The 21,187-nt window shown below is 35.7% G+C and overlaps 1 protein-coding gene across 2 annotated transcripts in view; it reads left to right on the top strand.

Annotated features, from left to right (window-relative positions):
• The window catches only part of bbs9 (Bardet-Biedl syndrome 9), a 212,420-nt gene continuing 191,233 nt past the window's right edge, over window positions 1-21,187 (top strand). For both annotated transcript variants that reach the window (XM_015372902.1, XM_015372077.1), the window contains exons 1-7: window positions 1-104; window positions 1,369-1,491; window positions 3,604-3,754; window positions 7,241-7,305; window positions 7,419-7,532; window positions 16,259-16,433; window positions 20,325-20,409. In XM_015372902.1, coding sequence (XP_015228388.1) covers window positions 1,380-1,491; window positions 3,604-3,754; window positions 7,241-7,305; window positions 7,419-7,532; window positions 16,259-16,433; window positions 20,325-20,409 — 702 coding nt within the window. In that variant the 5' untranslated portion in view covers window positions 1-104; window positions 1,369-1,379. The remainder of the gene's footprint in view (window positions 105-1,368; window positions 1,492-3,603; window positions 3,755-7,240; window positions 7,306-7,418; window positions 7,533-16,258; window positions 16,434-20,324; window positions 20,410-21,187) is intronic.

Below are 21,187 nucleotides of genomic sequence, written 5' to 3'. Positions count from 1 at the left end.
CGTCACTGTCATGACAACAAGACGATGGCTCCAAGCGAGAAGATGGGAAATTTGGTGTTCGTGTGAACCAAGAGAAACAAACGAGGAGTGACAGTTCTGTAAAGGTGAGCAAACCCTGAGGGGAAAAACTTGGACGTTGTTTGTTTATGCGGTGACACTCCTCCTGACCTGCTAGCTTATAGGGAACTTGGATAGAGAGCTCATTAGCCGCAGCTAAGCTAAAGTTAAATCTGTCGGCTTGTCGTTAGCTTCCGTGCAGTTGAGCTGCATCATGCTTTGAGTAGTTAAATTATTAAAACGGGCTCTAAATGCGTGTCTAACTATTTTAATGAATCAAATAAGGACAAAAATATGTTTTCCAAGTTAAAAAAGAAGAATAAAAACCTTCAGGTGTGTTTTGATGGCTTCTTAAAGCCAAGACTATTGACTTTCATTGTGTTAGGCTGAAGTTGAGCCACATAACAGAAATGGTGAAAATATCGATTAGTTGTAATTTTGGGAATTAAATGCTTATGAGATATTTTCTCATGCTTCATCACTGTTAACTGTATACATTTAAGCTTAAAATTTAGCCTCCCCTGCAGACAACAAAACAAGTTTACTGTGATCTGATCCAATTTCCTCAATAGGATTTTGTTTTGTTTCACATGCATTGTAACATAATCATTTATTTCTATTTCAACTACTGAAAAAAACAGCTGAATTATTATTTTATTTTATTTTTTTGGTTTTTACAGATTAGATAAAAAAATTTATTTACATTTAAGTGATTTCAGCTTCTGAAAAGTGTGTTTACTCATTTACAGATTATGTTAAACATCATGTATGTAGTTTGATTTTGAAAACAAAATGAGATGTAGGTTTTGTAATTAAAAGAAAAAAAAAATCTGAAGGTTTTTGCAGCTGTCTTGCTTTATAACACTCAGGCTTTAAGGTCAGTGTGCTGAAGATAGGAGGGATTCTCTCTCCGGATTAACTGCTTGTTCCACCTGCTCAGCACATCAAGTAGAAAAGCTGCTTGCCCCCACCTACTGTAGTTGCCTCTTCATCCTGCTTCAGTCAATGCTCCATGCAGTTGATCATGTGACCGGCTGCATTTGTTCCTTTGGTGGACAGAGCTCCAAATCTAGGGGCTCTTTAGGGGCAGAAAACTGCCCAACTTTGCTTGTCTGAAAACCCAACCAGCTCAGTCAGAATGGCTGAGTTATTTATTTATTTTTTCATTATTCTCTTAATTATTATCCTTAATGTCATTTTGTACATTATCTCTTGTTTAAATGCTTTTTTTTTTGTAAGTTGCCCTGCAGTGTAAAGACATGATTCTCCTGCATCAGTAAAAGCCCCTGCCTTTTTTCACTCTCTGTCCAGTTGGAGGCGCCATGTCTCTTTTTAAGGCCCGTGACTGGTGGTCAGGAGCTCTTGGTGAGGGGGAGGAATTTGACCAGGGATGCCTGTGTGTGGGAGATGTGGACAACAGTGGAACAGGACATGGTCAGTTTGTCATGAGGATCTCTTCTTCACTGCAGCATCTTTACAGCATGTTGACAAAAAAACACCCAAAACAGACACTTATTGTAGGGATAATCAGTAAAAATGTCTGGATCGCCTTCTCTTATTATTATTATTATTATTTGTTTTTAACGGTGTCCTGTCTGGCAATGTGGCAATAAGAATAATTGTCTTGATGCCAAAAAGAGCCCAACAGATTTTACTTTTACAAGTGTAGCAGTATGGCAATTGCCATATTGCTCCACTTTATTAATGCATATAAATAGCTTTATTATAATTATACAGGGAGTTTTACAGTTTAAATGGACACTGCAATGTAAATATAACAGAAGAAGAAAAAGAAAAGATGAAAGAAAGATATTAATAAATAAACACAAGCATTCCCCTCAAGTTCACATTCGTTTATGTTTCAAAATCTAATAAAGTATTCACGTCCTCTTAACGTTTCAACAGTTTGTTGCTTCTTTGAATTTAATGTTTTTTATTAGGGATGCACGATATAATCGGCCCCCTATCGGTATCGGCCTGTATCGGCCTTAAAACTGAATATCAGACATCGGCCACCCCACCGATATTTAACGCGATATTTGATCAGCTTCTAAGTTTCTAAAGTCTAAAAGAAAAAAAAAAATACTACTTCTTCTTCCTCAAACACTTCTTTTTTACAGACTTAAAAACTTCTAAAGACGAGGGAAAAAATATTGATCCATTAAAATATCACAATATCTTCATATGCCGATATATTGCCATTTAAAAACACCATATCAATCTCTTTTACTAATGAAATATTGCTATATGTCGTCGTTATGCTACGAAATCCCCCGAAAATTCAGGAAATTTTGCCATATTTTTATATGTTGATATATTGACGCGGTATCGATCTATTTTACTAACAAAATCTCACAAGAATTTGCAAAATATCAAGAGAGTTTGTAACAGAACGATGAAATTTCACGAGATTTTGAAAGTAAAATAGATCGATACCGCGTTTTTAAAAATCAATTTGATATCATATGAAAATATATTTGAGTATATTATTTTTCAAAGTGTCAGAAATGGATAACAAAACTGCTATTTTCAATGACTACTTATTTTTGTCCAGCTTTAACATCAGTATCGATATCAGTTATCGGCTACATGAGTTTTAAAATATCGGCATATCGGATATCGGCCAAAATCCCAATATCGTGCATCCCTATTTTTTATGTAATAGGACAGCATGAAGTAGTGATAAAGTGATGATAAAGTGTAAGAACATTTATAGAAGGTTTGCAAAATCCTTTACAAAAAAAAAATCTAAAAAGTTTAGTGTACATTCATATTCAGCTACACTGATTCACCACTTTGTAGAATCAGGTTTTGTTCCAGTTACTGCTGCAAGCTGTGGAGGTTTGTCTCTACACAAGGCTAGAACTAAACTCCTTTGTTTTCCTCTAAATGTGTATAATGTATGTTTATATATGCATAAACTAAATAATTTGCTCAGTTAAAGGAATTTCGATTAGCATGTATTCATTAATAACAGGAATTAGAAAGATTGTTTATGATGAGGACTAGAGGAAAGTGAAGGAGTATGATTAAATAAGTCTCAATCCTTCTTTGCCTTTTTCAGACATAAACTTGAAATTTATACATGTAAGATAATTATATAATTCATATGTTATGCAGAATTTTTACATGTGTTATATTTGTACATTTTAACTGGATTATTCATTTATTGTGCTTTAGACTTGGTCAGATTTGATGGAAAGCGAATAACCTCTGTTGTTTCTTCACTGGATTTTCACCTGGACTTTGACTGGGACATTTTAACAGATTAATAAGCTCTGACCTGAATCATCCTAATCTAGCTCTGGCCTCAGGTTTAAGGTTGTTTTCCTCTTTCAATTATTTAGCAGCTTCTTAACTTTATTCTTACAGTAGTAGTTTGCATTTAACTCCGTCAATCTTCCAATACAATTGACCTGCTTTTTCCTCAGCATTATTCTCCCACCGCCATGTTTCATGGTTGGAGTGATGTTTTCAGTGCTTTCTACAACATGAAAGACTGGGTAAATATACTGATTGATTTCTGTGTGATAAAATATTTTTCAGACAAGATTGTTGTGGGCAGCTACATGGGGATGCTGCGGATATTCTGCCCAAATGCCAATAAGCAGAGCGAGGGGGGCTCGGCTGATGCCCAGCTTCTTGAAGTTCAGCTTCAAAATGCCATCATCCAGGTCGAAGTTGGCAAGTTTGTTTCGTAAGTATTTACCATAAACCTATATTAAAATTCTCCTGGTATCTAGTTCTTTATATTCCCCCGCACCCTAAAGGGCTCAGAGGTCAGAGATCCTTTTAATTCCACATTTTATATCATTCTAATTATTTTCATCAGTGAGTCGACAGAAAGCACCTGTTTAGACGTTGGAAGGACGTCACATTTATGGCACTAAAAGATGTGTTTCTACAATTCATCAGCAAAAAAAGCTAATTTTGGGATGAGAAGTCCTTTAATATTGCTCTTTGGTTAGGGTCCCTTCCTGGTACGGAGATATGGAGATAGGGAGGGGGTCTGATATTGTCAGCTCTTCTAGGTTTTATATTTAATATTTAACCTTTTGACTTGAATGTTTGTTTATTTTTGTTTTATTTTGTTTGTAGCAATATGAGATCCTTACAAGGAGAGTTCAGGATGAATAATATTCACTATTATTATTATTGTTGTTACAGGGGTGGGCGATATGGCCAAAACTTATATCTTGATACATTTCTTAAATGAGGTCGATGTGATATAATTTCAATATCGATATAAAAAATAAAATCCTCAGAAAGGCCACAGAGAATGCTCATAGGAGATGGTTGCAAAAACGTTTTAACAACTAACAAATAGAAATACCTGCTTTATAAAACAAAAACACATAAAGCCACATAAAAACCCAGAACATCATTCAGTCAAAACTGAAATCACAGACTGTAATTTATATCCAAATGAGTTTGAATTAAATTATACCGTGATGTATACTGATATTAAAACATAGTCTATCCCTGCGTTATTATTATATATAAAAAAAAACTAATTGTCGGGTTCATAAAATGTAGGTTTTTGCAAAAGAAGAACTGAAATACACAATTATGGATACAATTCCTGCAGGAAGGAGAGACAGTTGAACCCCAGACTCAAACGCAGTGTCTCCCACTGGATCTCCTCCGCAGAGCATTTTATTAACAGAACATGACACATGGTTACAAACAGATTATTGTTCTGACAGAACAATTGATCAGTTCATGAAGACAGAATGCTCCATCAGAATGACAAGGCAGGATGGTCTCCTGACTGAATCATGAGACAGGAGTGGAGCATCCCCTTGCAAAAATGTTTCATGAGCACACATTAATTTTATAATCATCATTGAATGAACCTAACACTAATATTACTTTAAACTGAAAAGCTTAGAACTTCATCTTTCCTTTACAGCCACTCCTAAACCAGTAGCTCATGGCGAGCTAAACCGGTTTGCATGTGTCATTCATTTCAAGCTTAGTTTTTTCAATATGTTTGTGGTTCGAGAGAGTGATCCTGCCTTTATCTGCAGGGTAACAGCATAAGAATGAACGATTTTAAGAAACTCAACAAGCTGAAAGAAGGGCGGCGCTGTTCTAGGAACTCCTCCAAACTACGATGTCTTGAATCAGAGGCTTCTGACTGTAGACAAACCTCTACAGGATGTCCTTCCTGCTTACGGTTATTAATCTACAAACAAGTCGTTGAAGAAACCCCTTCAAGTTACATTAACATTTTATTTCCCTTTGGAATCACTTAAATATTTTTCAATTGAATTAAATTTCTCACATAATCTTAATAGATCAATCATTTACATGTGTGATTTTGTTTTGTTTGGTCCAGTCTGTCAGGACATTTCTTTTTAAACTGGGCTGTATCTAAAGCGATTTCATTCACAGATTGTGACGTAAAAAGGTTCTTCTCCAGATATTTGTCCTATTTTCTTTTTACTGCAAGACCCGATTGTGGACTTTTTTTTTATCTTTAATTTGTTTTTGAAAAAAAGAATAAACAACATGCTGATCTCAGCCCTCTGAACATCTGCAAAACAAAATGAACATTCAGACCTAAGGCAGCAACCAGTTATGGTACAAAAGTCCGACAGTTTCCGAGGCCAATTTATATGTTATCCATTTTTTCAATTTTTTTCTTTAAATTGAGCTTTTTTCATCTTAAAATGAAGGTCATTCTTTCCATAGTGAATATTTCCTCCACAATCTCCATCCAATTAGTATGGTTGGGTTACTCAGGTCTTTGTTTACGGACGTTTTAATCTGACCACCTAATCCCTCTTGCTCTTTCCTGCAACTTCGGAAATATATATTTACATCCAGCTCCTCATGCGTGGCGGCAAGTTAAACCTCATGCTTCCACTCCAGCCTTATATAATAAAATCCCAGAGGTTTTTTAACTTCTTAGCCATTGTTCTGACGTAGATGTCTGCAGATTTAGGTAAAAAGCAATCCTCCTTTAGGTATCTCTTGAGATCTGAAAAACAAAACCGACATATACCTAAAATCTTGTTGTCCTGTCTGCCATTTTGAGAGTGACTAAGAAAAATGGGCCTCTGTTTCGCATTTACTGTTATAAAAGTCACAGTCTGGTGCATCTGGAATGTAAGCATCCTCTTTCTAAACATATATTTTAGTTGAAAGTAAACATTCTTGTTTCGAATGCTTGTAACGTCTCTGACTTGTTTACTATTTTTACAAGAAATAGTTTTTACGATAAAAAATCTGTGTAAATTTATTCAAATTTGTTTCCCTGTTTTAGCATTAGATTTGATGCTATTACCTTGCATGGCTTTTTTTTTCATGGCTGAACCTTTTGGAAACCAAGGTTTCTTGGAAAAGCTGCGGTTTGTATCGAAGGCTTCCCACATCATCACATTGGGGGCAAAATCCAACTAAATCAGTCTGTTTGGAACATGTAATGTTTTCTCAACATGTGGTTTTTTGGGACAACGCTCCTCAGACTGTTGGGCATTTTGGAGGTTGTCCTTGAGGAATGCTGTAGAAGTCAGGCTGAAGCGGACAGATGGTAAAATGTTTTCTTTTCAGCACTGAAAAACTCCACTTTATAAAGATTTGGGATCCAATTCTTACTTCCTTTTTTTACCCCACATGCAAAACAAATAAAGAGAAATAAAAAGTTCTTGAAAGAAAGAAAGGGTGCATTTAGTTTTCCGAGTTCAAAATGAGGACTTCTCTGCGGTTTTGTGGTGAACTATATAAAAATCTAGGATTAACTTCACTGGAATATCACCTACCACACAGCTATAAGCAGTGTTTAAAACAGAATGGAGCAGCTGTTTAAGTAATTATTTCACAAGTGAATGTTAAAATAAGTCTGGATTCCACCCTGAGGCCGAACATGAATTTTACCGCAGTGGCAGGAAGCATCTGCCTCTGTGGATTATCTGAGGACAGAACTGCAGCGCCTGCATGCCTGTGCCTATTGTTAGGAAGCTCTTCTACAGTTCAATACTAGCTGGATGGTTGGTTTAAATCTGTGCAGCTAAACTAGCACAAATATGCTGCTAAAATAAAGGCCTTTTAAAGTTAGAAAAATTGATCAATCACTGCATACTTCAGTTTAAATGTAAAAAAACAAACAAATGTTATGTTCTTCCTATTCCTGACTGCAGTGAATCCTCTGTAAATGTTTATTAAATTTTTTCCCCAGGTGTTCAGAGCTCCTTCACCTGGCTGTTCTTCACCCAAGGAAGCTGTCGGTTTACTCTGTGACAGGTAACAAGCACATAGAGTACACGAACTTAAACACAAAGACAAAAACTTCATGATCTTTTCACTATCTCTGTTTAATGAGCATTTCTGTGTTTATTTTTGTGAATGCTGCTCAGGTACTGCAGGGAATGTGGAGCATGGAGATCAGTACCAGCTGAAGTTAATATATGAGCATAACCTGCAGAGAACGGCCTGCAACATGACGTACGGCACCTTCGGAGGAGCCACAGGTAGAGAGTTGATCTGTTTGCATCATTCCAGTCTAAAAGAAATGTCCCTTTTTAAGTTTACAGCCTTTTACTGTATGTGCGTCCAGATTTAAACCCTGACTTTTATTTTTTTAAAGTTAGGCTATTTGCGATCATACACAGGATTATTTTATACTCTAAATAAAAAGGTATTCAAAAGTCATACAGTTTACCAAGAAGAGGTTATTTTTTCCCCTTAAAATGTTCAAACCTGCTTTTATAAAAATTAAAACTAAATTTAAATCTGGATTTATATTTAGCATTTGGATAAATTAGCAGTGGGTTAATGCATAATGTATATCCTCAGTGCTGGAGGCTAATCATTAAAGTCTGTTACAAAACCTTTTAAAAAAAAAGGCAAATTGTTGCATGAAACTTTTTTAAGTCTTTTTTTTCTGATACCCATAAAAAAATGAGATATGCTCAGAGGTTAGCTAATTAGTAAATAAAGCCTGTCTGTGTAAAACTAACAACATGAAAACTAATGAATAAGGCTGAGCGATTTTACCAAAAAAAAAAATCGAAATTGGGATAAATTTCAACCAATATTTCGATTGTGATTCCATTCCATTCCAAGCAAAAGCATGTAGACGTTTCACTCCAGGGTTTCTGTTTTTTTTCTTTACCTTGATAGAGTTAATTGTTGCAGGACTTAATGTAGCCTTTGTTCTGAAAGGTGTTTACTTTTATTTGCATTTATAGATTTTGGTGCTACAGTTGCTAGAACTTTCTATTTGTAGTATAAAACTGAGTGCCTCTGTGATTTGAAAATTGCATTTTGTTAAAATTGTATCAACCCAATTCAGGTCAGGGATAAAAATATATTTTCTTAAGTCAGTGTTCCCAAGCTTTGAGGTTTTAAAGAAGCACTGTTAAAAAAAAAAGAAGGTATGACACCATAGGTTAGGGCTGGATGATATGGACCAAAATAATATCTGGATATCTTAAAATTACTAACAAAGAGTGTTTGCTAAACATCGGAACATGTCTGAAATGGCTGAAAAATAATCTACTGGCGTATATAAAAATATTGCAAAGCAGATAATCTTGATATAAACGATATAAACTCATCTTCTATCTCCTTTGAACAAAATCTCAGCATTTTTAAAATGTAGACATGTTGCCCAAACATAGACTTTTTTAAATTATTTTTTTTATGCTTATTTGGTACTATATACACTTTTTTTTTATATTGTCTGTCGTACTTTTTTTTTTTTATCTTTAAATGCATCTTGCTTTAACTCTGCCCTTTGTACTCTATATAAGCTACTGGAACCAGAATTTAGAATAACCCTGAAGGAGGAATCCCAAGGGATAAATACAGTTGAGTCTAAGTCTATGAATTTATAGAGAAATGGTCTTACACCCAAATTAAAGGCTGAGAAAGTAATGCATTGGTTATAGAAATGGACAACTCTGGAGGAGCTACAACAAAATCTTAAACAACTATAAGTCACTTCCTCCATAAATCGCATCTTAATGAAAGATTAGTAGGAAAAAAATTAGTTTTTAAAGAGAGATATAAGAATTTCCCTGTTTAATAAAAGCTATTTGGGGATCAGACTTTTAGAAGATGCTCTTTTTCTTAGGCGATATGAAAATTTAACCTTAATGTTGCTTGCTATGTTTTATAGAATGAACCATTTGCAGTATTTAGCTGTGGGAATGCAGAAACAGAGGGGCTGTGATACTGGAGCTCTCTGCTGTGATACTGGGAAAAAAGGATGAATAAAGCTGCCAAAAAGTTGAGGCAGAGGCATGGAAAACCAGCGGCCCAGTCAAACGTCAGATGTTAAAGCATAATAAACTCTGTGGAAAGATTTGTTGTCCATAGACAGAAGCTCTCAATCCATGAACTTTATGATGAGAAATGTGCATTTATTTAGCCTCCAAGTGTGCAAAAACCATAACAATTGCAGCTTTATATCCTTTTTCTAGGAAAAATGCAGAGATGGATCATTTTTTGTTATAGGTGTTACATGTGATAATGTTGACGGGCTTCGATGCTTTTAAGGCACTCTGTGCTGTTGGAACAAGTGTGCATGAGGGAGCCTCTGTGCTGGCAGCACCTGACAAAAAGCATGAAAACTAAAAGCTGTTAGAGGAGGGAATTAGAGCGAGAGAGAGGGCACATGCATCTGCTCCTTCTTTAGGTCCTCGGGCTCTTGGAAAAACCAAGTAGGGGAAAGCCCTCTGTTAGTCAGTGTCCAAGGAAAACACACACACAGACCTACACGTGCACACAGACACACAGGGAACCCCCTTTAAAGTAGAGAAAATGACCTTTTGAAAGAAAGGCTGTATTGTCGAGGTGTGTGTGTTTGAAGAGAGCGGGAGCCAGACACTGTGGCCTGGCAAGATGAGCTAGTCATTCACTTCATGTTTAGAGTCTGGGTGTGTGCTTGTGCACGTGTGTAAGTGTGTGTCTGATAGAAAGAGCAGCCTGGGTTCATCATAAGCAATACCTCAGCATTGGCTTAAATCACGTGCAAAGTGCATGCCACAAACCAATGAATGTGACACTGTCTGCACAGATTTTCTGGCATTGCCATACTGTGGAACAGGTCTTAAGAGATGCCATCTGTGGTGTCACATAGAATAAAGGTATATGTGTGAGCTAACACTTTAGCTTAAGTAAATGAATCTAATCTGTATCATAGCATAAAGTGTTGCTCAAACAACATCCAACCGACCTGATAATCCAATTAAGCTAATGTGATTCCACAGCAGTAAAACTACAGCATCCCTTTTCGTAACGAAAATCTTCCTCTTCTTTCATGCTGTGAGTTTTTTCTCCACTAGATGGCGGTGAAGCCTCAGAAGCCTGGTTGCAGATGCACGCTGTATGTCCTGAATGAATGGGATGTTGTATTGCTTCTTAAAGGGGGATTCCCTTTTCCTTGCCAATAGCTCATAGTTCAGCTGATGAGTAATGTAACATTAGTATAAATTAAATTGGTGCTCAACTTTCAGCAAACAGTACTTTACATGTCATCTTTAGTTTTTTGTTTTGACACCTCATATTTCTTTATAGATGCATACATTTAGATAAGCTGCAAACACAGAAGGCTGGTATGAAATAAAGAGACATTTAGTGATAAACAGACACTGAGGTGGTTCCTTTGATACGTTACTGAACAGAGAAAAGGTGCACGAGCAACCGAGCGTCTATGAATGTAATTTTTCTGACAGTGCGTTCAAATTGGCGTGCGTGGGAATGTTTTTACAAGACATGTCTGCTCCTACACGTGAGCGGGTGTGTGCGGTGGTCTATAGTAGCAGCCATTTAGCAGTGCTGTAGGCGCTGTAATAGCAGCTCTGCCCTAATACAGCTCTAATGACTGAGCTGCCTCTGGGTTTGGGTCACATTAAGGCCACACACACTCAAACCCAAAGTACCAACCGAAAGTATGGTCTTTACTAGCTGAGGCGATCACTCACACACACACATGGATGCAGAGACACGTGCACAAACATCCACGGACAGAAATGAAAAGCTTGGGGATATGCATTGGCATTTACAGATGGTGTGTTTCTCACACGCTCTCATGTTTTCATGCACGGAGGTGAGGCGCTGCAGCCTGCCTCTGTTCTTTGTTGGCTGCTCAGTTTCTCAATCATTCCCATAGAGGCCTGTTTCCTCTGCTGTGTCTGAGCTGAGGTGTCCTCATCCTGGACGCATAACGACACAGACTTCTTCCATTTCTCAGATTTATCAAACAGGACAGTGTCAGGTTGAGTGCATGTTGCTCTTTGGCTTTTTTTTTAAATCAGCAGACGCCTGTTTCTCGTCTGGAAGGAAGATCTAACTCTGCAGCTCAGCTTCTGGATCACCTATTCTGCTTTGCTGCTCACATCTGGTGTTTCAGAACCAATTAACATTTGTTTTTATGCTTTGGGGTTTCCCTCTTTCTGATATTATATTGTTATGTTCTCAATATATCAACTTTGAAACTAGTTCTATATATACTATATATTAGCGATCTGGGGAAAAATTTATTTGGCGATATATCATGATTTTTGGCTGCCCAATATAATAACGATCTTTCATTTCCTAATATCGATTTAAAAAACTTTATTTTCCTAAAACAATGAGTGAAAATGGGCTACCTCTGCACTGCCACTCTGATAACGCAGTGGAGCCCTTTTGCTGTGTGCTGCAGCACCATTTCTGTGGTTGAGGCCGTCACAGTAGAAGACTGGGACTGAAACCCCAAAACAACATGGATTCTGTTGAACATATACAGCTCTTGCTTTTTTATCTATACATTTAATTTTGATAGTTGGGTAAAATATTGCAATACATAGTGATATTGTAATATCGTGATATTGTATCGTCACCTGAGTATCGGGACACGCATTTTATTGCAACACACTTGCCAATACTCATCCCCTAATATATATACTTTAGATTTTAATGCAAAAATTATGTAAATCAAAAGTTTTAGATCCAATATTTGGCTGTGTAATAAATTTCAGGCACCATTTTATCAGCCTTTATTGTATTCTGTACATCAGTTTATTCCTCTTTTATAACCATAGATGTTGGTAAAGACGATACTGGAGCTGAAGGGGAATAATGGGATCTTTGTGCTTTTGCAAAATTAAGATAAGCATATTAAAAATGGGGGTTGATTACAGAGGTGTCAAGTATCGAAGTACAAATACTTTGTTACTGTACTTAAGTAGAATTTTTAGGTATCTATACTTTACTCCATTACTTATTTTTCTTCCTACTTCTGACTTCTACTCATTAGTCATTACATTTTCACACAAGTATCTGTACTTTCTATTGCTTACATTTTTAAAACAAACATTTACTCGTTACTCTTGGCTTCAGTTTAATGTTTATAAATATTTATTTCACGTCATGTGCTCCATCCAATGCAGATCATCGGCTCCATCCACATCTAGTGAAAACTAGTATAGTTGGACGAGTCATATAATGCAAACACTGATTGGTTAGCTAAAGGAAATCATCAGAAGCAAGCAGGTGTTCTTTAAACTGCAAACGTGAATTGTCTATTCCATGCTACATTGTTGGATTCAGAAAAAGATGTTGAAACGTCCGAAAGGTCGGACACAGGCAAGAGCGTATCAGGAGACGGAGACCAACAAGACCTCCCTCATCCTTGGCCCTATCTCAGAGAAATTTTTGAAATAGTCGTAAAATTGAGCTTTTAATTCATATAGTGGCATCCGGCTGTTTTTTTAAAGGTTACTTTTATACTTTAAGTAGTTTTTGGAGCACATACTTTTTCACTTTAACTTGAGTAAAGAGGTCAAGTTGATACTTCAGCTTTTACCAGAGTGTTTTTAAACTGCAGTAACTATACTTCTACGTACTTAGGAAACAAATGTGTGTACTTTTGACCCCACTGGTTGATTATAAGAGATATTTTTAATCCTTTGCACTCTAAGTTTAAAATACACAACAAAAGCACTCGGAGAGCGCAGATCTGCGGCAAGTAGATCATTTCCCCCGACATAATGTGACGTCTTCCTTAAGTTAATACCTGTATTCAAAGAATTGTTCAGAAAATTCCTGGATTCAGACCGGTGATCCGGATCATCACCAAAATATATAGATTGTTCCTTGGACTTTGGAGCACGTTTGATTAAAAAAATGTAATTAAAATCCCTTAACTTTTTAATTTATCCTGTACAAAGACAAACAGACAAACTCTCCTAAAAACATGAGCTCCTTGGTGGAGGTAACTAAGTTTAATATCTGATGAAGAAATTGAGACAATAATTCTTTATACAGTATAAAATATGGATATTGATATGTGTTTTGTACTTTTTATGTATTTAGTTTTTCTGCTATTGTTTAAATTTAAAACATTTTATACCTAGTAAGATTTTATTTATGTAACAAAAATTAAACTTTCCTCAAGAAACCCATTTAGTTTTTTTTAGCAAATCCAAACTTGAATGATTATACTGTTCAAAATGTTACCAGACACTAAATAAAAAGCATACTTTAAATTGTGTAACAGCTATGATGTATTTTAGTCTATAGAGTAATTTTTGAGGTTTTAATTCATGCTATTTCTGGTGTTCAGTGTATTTTCAGAAAAAAGAACTGCTTTTATTTCTAAGAAAAGAGCGAATAAAAAGTACAATGCTGACATTAAAAATGGTTTTATGGATAGAAAGATTGGGTGGCTTTTATCTTTATTCAAATAAACTGGATTTAATGTAAATGTGTAGAATTACAGCCGGGATGTGATTAGAAATAACACCCAACCAGCGTGCTGACAGGCACTGTCAGCGCTACGGTTGGCTTAGGCCTTTATGTTTCCACAAATTTTCCGCATTAGGAGTTCTAACACAGCAGCTATTTAAGGCTGCTATTTCACCTTTTCTGTTATATGTTTAAATATTTCAGATATAAATGCGCTAACGCGTATTAATACCCCAAACTGCAGGCTAGAACGCCTTCCTTCTACATCTGCTGGTGGCTCATTACCAAGCATCATATTTAACCCTGTTGGGTTGATGCGGTGTGGTTGTGAGACCATGTCCTTGTGAGTTAGCGGCCACCCTGAAGGACTACTCATCACCAGCGCACTCTCACTTTCTTAAATAGAATCGGCGTTTAAGCGTGTGTATCCTTCTCTGTCTAAATCCTTGGTGATGGATCTTAAGTGTGTGCTTGTCAGGGTGTATGTTGCGCTGCAGGTGGTTGTCTTCCTGACCACTGTGACTTTTAATAGCGCATTGAGGCCTAATTATAGTCCTCTGGCTCATGTAGCTCCACCGCTTTATGGCCGTGCACGTGTCGGAGTATTTGGCTCAGTAAAGACACATCCTGCTATTCCTATTGAGCAGACACATATGCAGGTTCACACTCAGGTGTGTTTGTGTGTTGGCATGTCAGTGTGGAGGTGTTAATGGAGATATCAGATTCAGACTGGGGGGGTGCATGAGAACATGGCTGAAATAAAACAGAACAATGAGTCATCTGGGATTGTCGGGGCCTGTGTCACATCATGAATTGTTTAAACGCAATGAGAGCTGCTCTAATGCTGAATATAAATCTTAACTTTATTGTGTCTCGCCTCAGTTTTGGTATTTTGCACCTGCTATACAGAAAGTATTCATATTTTTTTAGTGTAAGTATGGTTTAAAACAAATACACAATAAAAAATCCTCACTGATTGCTTGAAAGCATCTTTTCAGTGTTCTAAATGCATTCAAAACATAAACCTTTATTATTTTTAACACTGCGATGTGTTGATACTTTTTAAAACTAAATATTGAGCCCAAATCCATCTGATTTCCACTGATATTGACTCCAAAAAGTGTCCATCTAGTGTTTTGTTCTTATTCTGAGATTGATCAACTAAAGCGACAGCAGATTCTGTTAGATCATTAATCTCAGTTTAAGAAGATTCTACTCAAAATAAGTGCAATAATCTGCCAGTGCACTAAGTCAAATGCAACTAGTAAGACTTCTTGTTTCAAGATGATATATCATGATTTCAACTAGTCAACTGTTTCACTTATTTTGAATAGAAGCTTCTTAAAACAAGATTAATAATTTAACAGATTCTGCTCTTGCTTTAGTATTTCAATCTGAAAAGATTAAAACTACATTTTGGCTAAATCTAAGATTGCAAGACTTGGTTTGAAGGACACATTTTGCAGTGACAGCTTTCCCTGATTTCTCATCCTGTGGTGAATTCAACTGATCAGAGTTTCGGAACAGAGTTCACTAGACTTGTTGCAGCTCCTTTAGTGACAGACTTTTATACCCTGTTTGCAAAATAGCAGCGCTACCGCAGGTTATTCATCCCTGCCGCCATCAGACTTTACAATACCGGACTCTAACTGTAGTAACTTGTGCAATAATTAATGTGCAATAACTATTTTAATACCCTGTGCAATAGCCTGTTTTTTATATTTTATACACAGTAAAAAGCTCACTACAAAAAATCTAAATCTAGATAAGTCATTTTTTTCTTAAAATAAGTGCATTTATTCTTGAATTGAGGAGGTAAAAGAGACATTCTGCCAATGGAACAAGACAATTTACACTTAAAATAAGAAAACACAACTGCATTCTCTTATTTCGAGTTCATATTATCTAATTATCTTATTTAAGGAGTAAAATTACTCATTCCATTAGCAAACATCTCATTTACCTACTCAAATTAAGAGTGAATACACTTAATTTAGGAAATTTTTACTTATTTCTAGATCGTTTTTGCAGTGTTAATTTCTCCGCTGTGAGATCAATGAAGTCATTCAATCAATCAAACAGTTTTTAGCCACAGGCCACACCACCTGCCCCCTTTATAGATTTTACCTCTTTAACGAACTGAGTAATTGGTAGAAAAAGGTTTCCTGGTTAGAGACGTAGCTAAGAATCTGATGATCAATTAAGCAGAACCAATCAGGCCTTTGTGGCAAAAATGACCATCTAGTCAAATTTTTTTGAAGAGTAGACCACCTGCAGAGAACAGGAATATAGCAGAATATATCTTATATGAAGAGATTATTCAACAAAATGGCAGTAGTTTTCTCTGGAAGTCAGACTAAGTTAAAATGTATCATTTAACACCACATTAACATCACAAGCCAACCTATCGAGAGAGAGGCTTGAGGAGCCACCTGTAAATGTGATTTGAGAACATGACTTGAGCTTATAGGTACTGTAGCAGGAGTTTAATCCATTTCCTGTGCTGTCCACCCCCCCTTAGGTCACCATTCCTTGTGCATCCAGTCTATGGATGGGATGCTGATGTTCTTTGAGCAGGACAGCTACTCGTTCGGCAGGTTCCTTCCTGGCTTTCTCCTGCCTGGTCCGCTGGCCTACAATTCCAGAACCGACAGCTTCCTCACAGTGTCCTCAGCACGCCAGCTGGAGAGCTACAAGTAGGTTTTATACAATAAAAAATAAAAGCCAAAGAACATAATCAGCCTGGTTGTTTTGTTAAAAAAAAAAGTTATTACATCTGCATTGCTGTAAGCAATGCTACTTTTTTCTGTACACATGGAACTCCTTATTTACAGAGTGGCTCTTAATTCACATTTAATTCTCATTGTACACATTAGGTTTAAACGGTTAACATACAATTCAGATATTCCTGTGATACTGAAATTCATGGCTTGTACTTGATAAACTGCAGACCAAATAATGCCTTCCTTGAAGATATTTATAATTTACCGCAAAGCTTCACTGAGCGGATCAAAACAGAAACATACACAGAGCTTTACTTGTCTCTGATGTAATCTCTGGTGGATGCTGTCCATTTCCTTTGGGCTTAAACAAATCTTCCAGAAGTTTTGCAGGTTGTGCATTTAGCATTTTTGGCTTTGACTAACAGCGGTTTGTTATCTTAATAGTAATGAAAAGAGCTGTATCACTGGATACCTGATTGGAATCTTTTCAGTCCTTCTAAGGTTTGTTTTTGACAACATTTTATTTCAATGGATGAGGCTCTGAAATATAATGTAAAAAAGTGGGTATAAAATAAGACAAAGACAGCAATGAAAACAACTGGAAGTTGTTGGAAATTAAAGGCACTAAATAAGCTAAGTTCCACTAAAGACAGAAGTAGTGATCTCAATTTCTTTAAGCACATTTTTTGAAGATTTATGTGGCCATTTATCCAGTAAGCGGAGGGAGGACAGGACTGCTTGTTCTATGACATTAATATCTGTACACTACAAAAAAATCGAAATCTAGATAAGATAGATCATTTTTCCTTAAAAGAAATTATTTGTTTTTGGATTGAGGATGTAAAAGAGACATCTTGCCAATTGGAACAAGAAAATTTACATTTAAAATAAGAATTGCAATATCTTATTTCAAGTGCATATTATCTAATTATCTTATTTTAATACTAAAAATACTCATTACATTGGCAAAATATCTAATTTTTCTAGTCAAAATAAGGGTAAATACATTTAATTTAAGACATTTTTACTTATTTCTAGATAGTTTTTTCCAGTGTGTGGGCCCCCGATACTGAAAATTGGCTCCATGGGGCAGATCTGTTCATCCTATTTCTATAATTAATTTCAATTAGATTAATAATGTGTGACAAAAAAGTTTACCCCTTTTTAGCATTTGTCTTTAATTTAATAATTACACTCAATTTAAACCCTTCTATTTTTGTTTCAGGATGGAACTTATCCTGTTGACACAATTTAATGTTTTATGACTTTGTACTTGTCTCAAATTGCCTTTTGGGATAAACATGTATCCATTCAAGCAAGTTCTTGTTTGTAGAGAGGCATTTATTACAGTCTCTTACAAAATCAACAGTAATGGAAACTGGAAAAACTAATCCATGCCTTTATTTTTAGTCAAATTGATTACTGCAACAGTGTTTTCACAGGTCTGCCTAAAAAGTGGATCAGACAGCTGCAGCTGATTCAGAACGCTGCTGCCCGTGTCCTCACTAAGACTAAGAAAATAGAGCACATCACCCCAGTTCTAAAGTCCTTCCAGTGGCTCCCTGTATCTCAGAGAATAGACTTTAAAATACTTCTGTTAGTCTATAAATCTCTGAATGGCTTAGCACCTAAATACATCACAGACTTGCTATCAGTGTATCAACCCTCCAGACCACTCAGGTCTTCTGACTCCAGCCTGCTCTGCATACCTAGAACCAGAACTAAACATGGAGAAGCAGCATTTAGTTCCTATGCTCCACTTATCTGGAACAAACTTCCAGAAAACTGTAAAAGTGCGGAAAGCCTGAGTTCCTTTAAATCAAGACTAAAAACACATTTGTTTAGGATTGTCTTCGACTGTTCTAGTTAAACAGTTCAACTAAAACATATTCTTTAGTACAACTGTTTTTAATATCATTTTCTGTTTCTGCATTTTTTATTTTATTTTATTTATTTTTTTTATTTTTTACTACTTGCTTTGATTATGTTTTATCTTCCTGTATTTTAATCATGTAAAGCACTTTGCATTTTCTTTGCACTGAATTGTGCTATACAAATAAATTTGCCCTGCCTTGCCTAATGATACCATTACAGCCAACAGAGCTTTGGTATCAAATAAAATTTTCATCGGCGAATCCCCAAAGCTAATGCTACATATGTGGTAGTTCAGTCAGAGAGCAGCCTTAAGGGTGGTTATTTATTCACAAAGAACACACACTCAAAATTATATTTGGGGAAAATAAAAGAGAAATTAGACTTTATGGAAAAATGACCAAATATTAGGCTGTTTAAAACATATATGAAACTTGGGAAAAAAAAAAAAACAACATAAATCTGAAGTTCTGGTGGCTCAATAACAAGAGGTGGAAAACTTGGGACGAGCTTAATCTTTCAATCCTGTAAAAATGTACATTTGGGATTACTCTGTTTTTTTACATTTGCAAAATAGAAGGAAGGTTTTGTTTAAATTGCTTAAGATATTTTTCCAAATTTAAATTTTAAATATAAAATGTAGTTTCATAAGAATGTATAGATAGTTAAGACTTTGATTTAATTGAGCTACAGTTCAATACATAAATCTGAAACATGCTTCTGGTTTTTACAGCTTCCTTATTTCAAATCAGACCATAAATATTGACCATAAATTAAGAGTAAAAATCAGTGTATATCCCCTATTTTGAAAAAGCAGAAAAACTGAAACTCACAGAGCCAATAAAGTGATGAATTGGCTGTCTTTATTGATTAAGGCTGCTGTGATTTAACACGGGGTTTCAAGCCCGTCTGTCTCGATTAATACCGGTTTTATGGTCCAAAGATATCTTTGAGTGCAGGAGCACAGTGTGGACAGGTCAGCAGTTATTTAGTGTTTAGTCTGTGTTTGGGAGTCATACTGGGTTACGTCTAAAAAGCTCTGTTCATTCAGGTGTCTGTGAAGACAGATAGATTTCTGCCAAAAGGCTTCGTCTGCCAGACTCTTACTGGAAAGCGGCTAACGCTACAGATGCCAAAGTCAACTGACCACAGATCAGCTTGACCACTTTATTTTTTGCGAGGTGGATACTGTTCTCTGTCTAAAACTGATAGACTGCCGTTCCATGAGGAAGGCGGGTCATTACAGTGTTGACTGATATGACAGAAGCAGCTATAAAGGGGAAAAACGAGATGCTTCCAGGTTTTCTTAAATATTTTTAACCATGTGTAACAACATTTGACTGGAACATTTGAGTATTAAAATCAAAATCAATTAAAGGTCTTAATTTAGTACTGACATTTAATATAACATTCTTTGGGGAGAAATAACAGGAGTTATTTTGGGAAGTTTGTGGCAGACATGTTGGCAAACCTGAATTTAAAACAAAATAAACATGGCTACAAAGACAAAACAAAAGAAAATTTATTTTTTTCTCTCATTATGGAGTTTTACAAAACATTGATCCATCAATGCATCAAGATCGATGAAAAATGAAAACTTTGATCCTAATTCTCCTCTTTTATGATGATAATTGACAAGACATGACACTATAGTGATTAGGTAACTGTTATCTTTTTTTATAAATTTTTAGAATAAATGTTTTTGTGAGTTTAAAATTATGTTAGATGGGCAGATGATACCGCATCATACCGAGCTCCGACTTGTGAAATAAATTTTATTTGATTTACATCTTATTATCATCCAAACATATTGAGTGCTGAATAATATATGTTTATTTGACCCTTTCACGGATAAAATATGTCTATATGTGAACAAATGAACACCTAGGAAATAAGATAAGCACCTTGATGGCACACTAACAGTATTTCAGAGATTGTTCTTATGCAGTAGCTGTTTCAGTTGCCTTTTTTTCCTTTTTTTCTGACTTGAAGGTATGAGACTTTGGCTGTGGCTACAGAAGCAGAGACCCGACAGGATTCTGATTTAACCCCTAAAACTGGGGGCAAGAGGCTGACGGTGAGTCCTAAACACAAGTACTCCGTTGTTGTCGCTCTTCTTTTTCTCTGCTACAAGGGCTCACAAAATCTCACAGGATTTCTCTCCTGGTTAAGTATACATTTATATAAAAAAGAAAATGTTAAGTGGATTGATAAATCCACTGAAGCTACTGGATGGTTGGAATAAACCTTTAGTAATCTATTATCCAGGGATCCGTTGCTCTTTATTTTTTATCATTCTATGTTAGATTTAACATAACTTCTAACAAAAGTTGAAAATTATCTATATTTAATTCAATTCAGTTTATTTATATAGTGCCAATTCACCTAACATGTCATCTCAAGGCACTTTGCTCCTCAATGTTATGTCTCTCAATCTAATGTCAAATATTATCTTCAAATAAATATGCCAAGCTATTTCTGTTGCTTTATTGTCTGTAAAGGTGTGCAGTTGATAATAGAATGCAGTTTGCAAATTCTATTTTACAAGTGCCATTGTGGTACCAGCCAGCTGTACAGATATGTTTTTTTTTATTATTTACAGTATTTTATATTAACATATTTGTTCTGATCATCAGTCTACGGAAGAGGATTAGGGCCACTGGAAAAAAAAATAAAGTTAACTGATTTTTAAATTTTATTTCAGATTTAGTAATCTCAGAATTCTGACTTTAATCTCAGAATTCTGACTTTTTTCTCGGAATTCTGACAATAAAAAAAGGTCAGAATTCTGAGATTAAAGTCAGAATTCTGAGAAAAAAGTTGGAATTCTGAGATTAAAGCTACAGTGTGTAATA

Source organism: Cyprinodon variegatus, unplaced genomic scaffold (genome assembly GCF_000732505.1).
Source record: "Cyprinodon variegatus isolate N-32 unplaced genomic scaffold, C_variegatus-1.0 Scaffold0, whole genome shotgun sequence".
Classification (NCBI taxonomy): Eukaryota; Metazoa; Chordata; class Actinopteri; order Cyprinodontiformes; family Cyprinodontidae; genus Cyprinodon; species Cyprinodon variegatus.
Note: the sequence above shows the minus strand (reverse complement) of the source record. Positions and strands in the feature narration are given on the sequence as shown.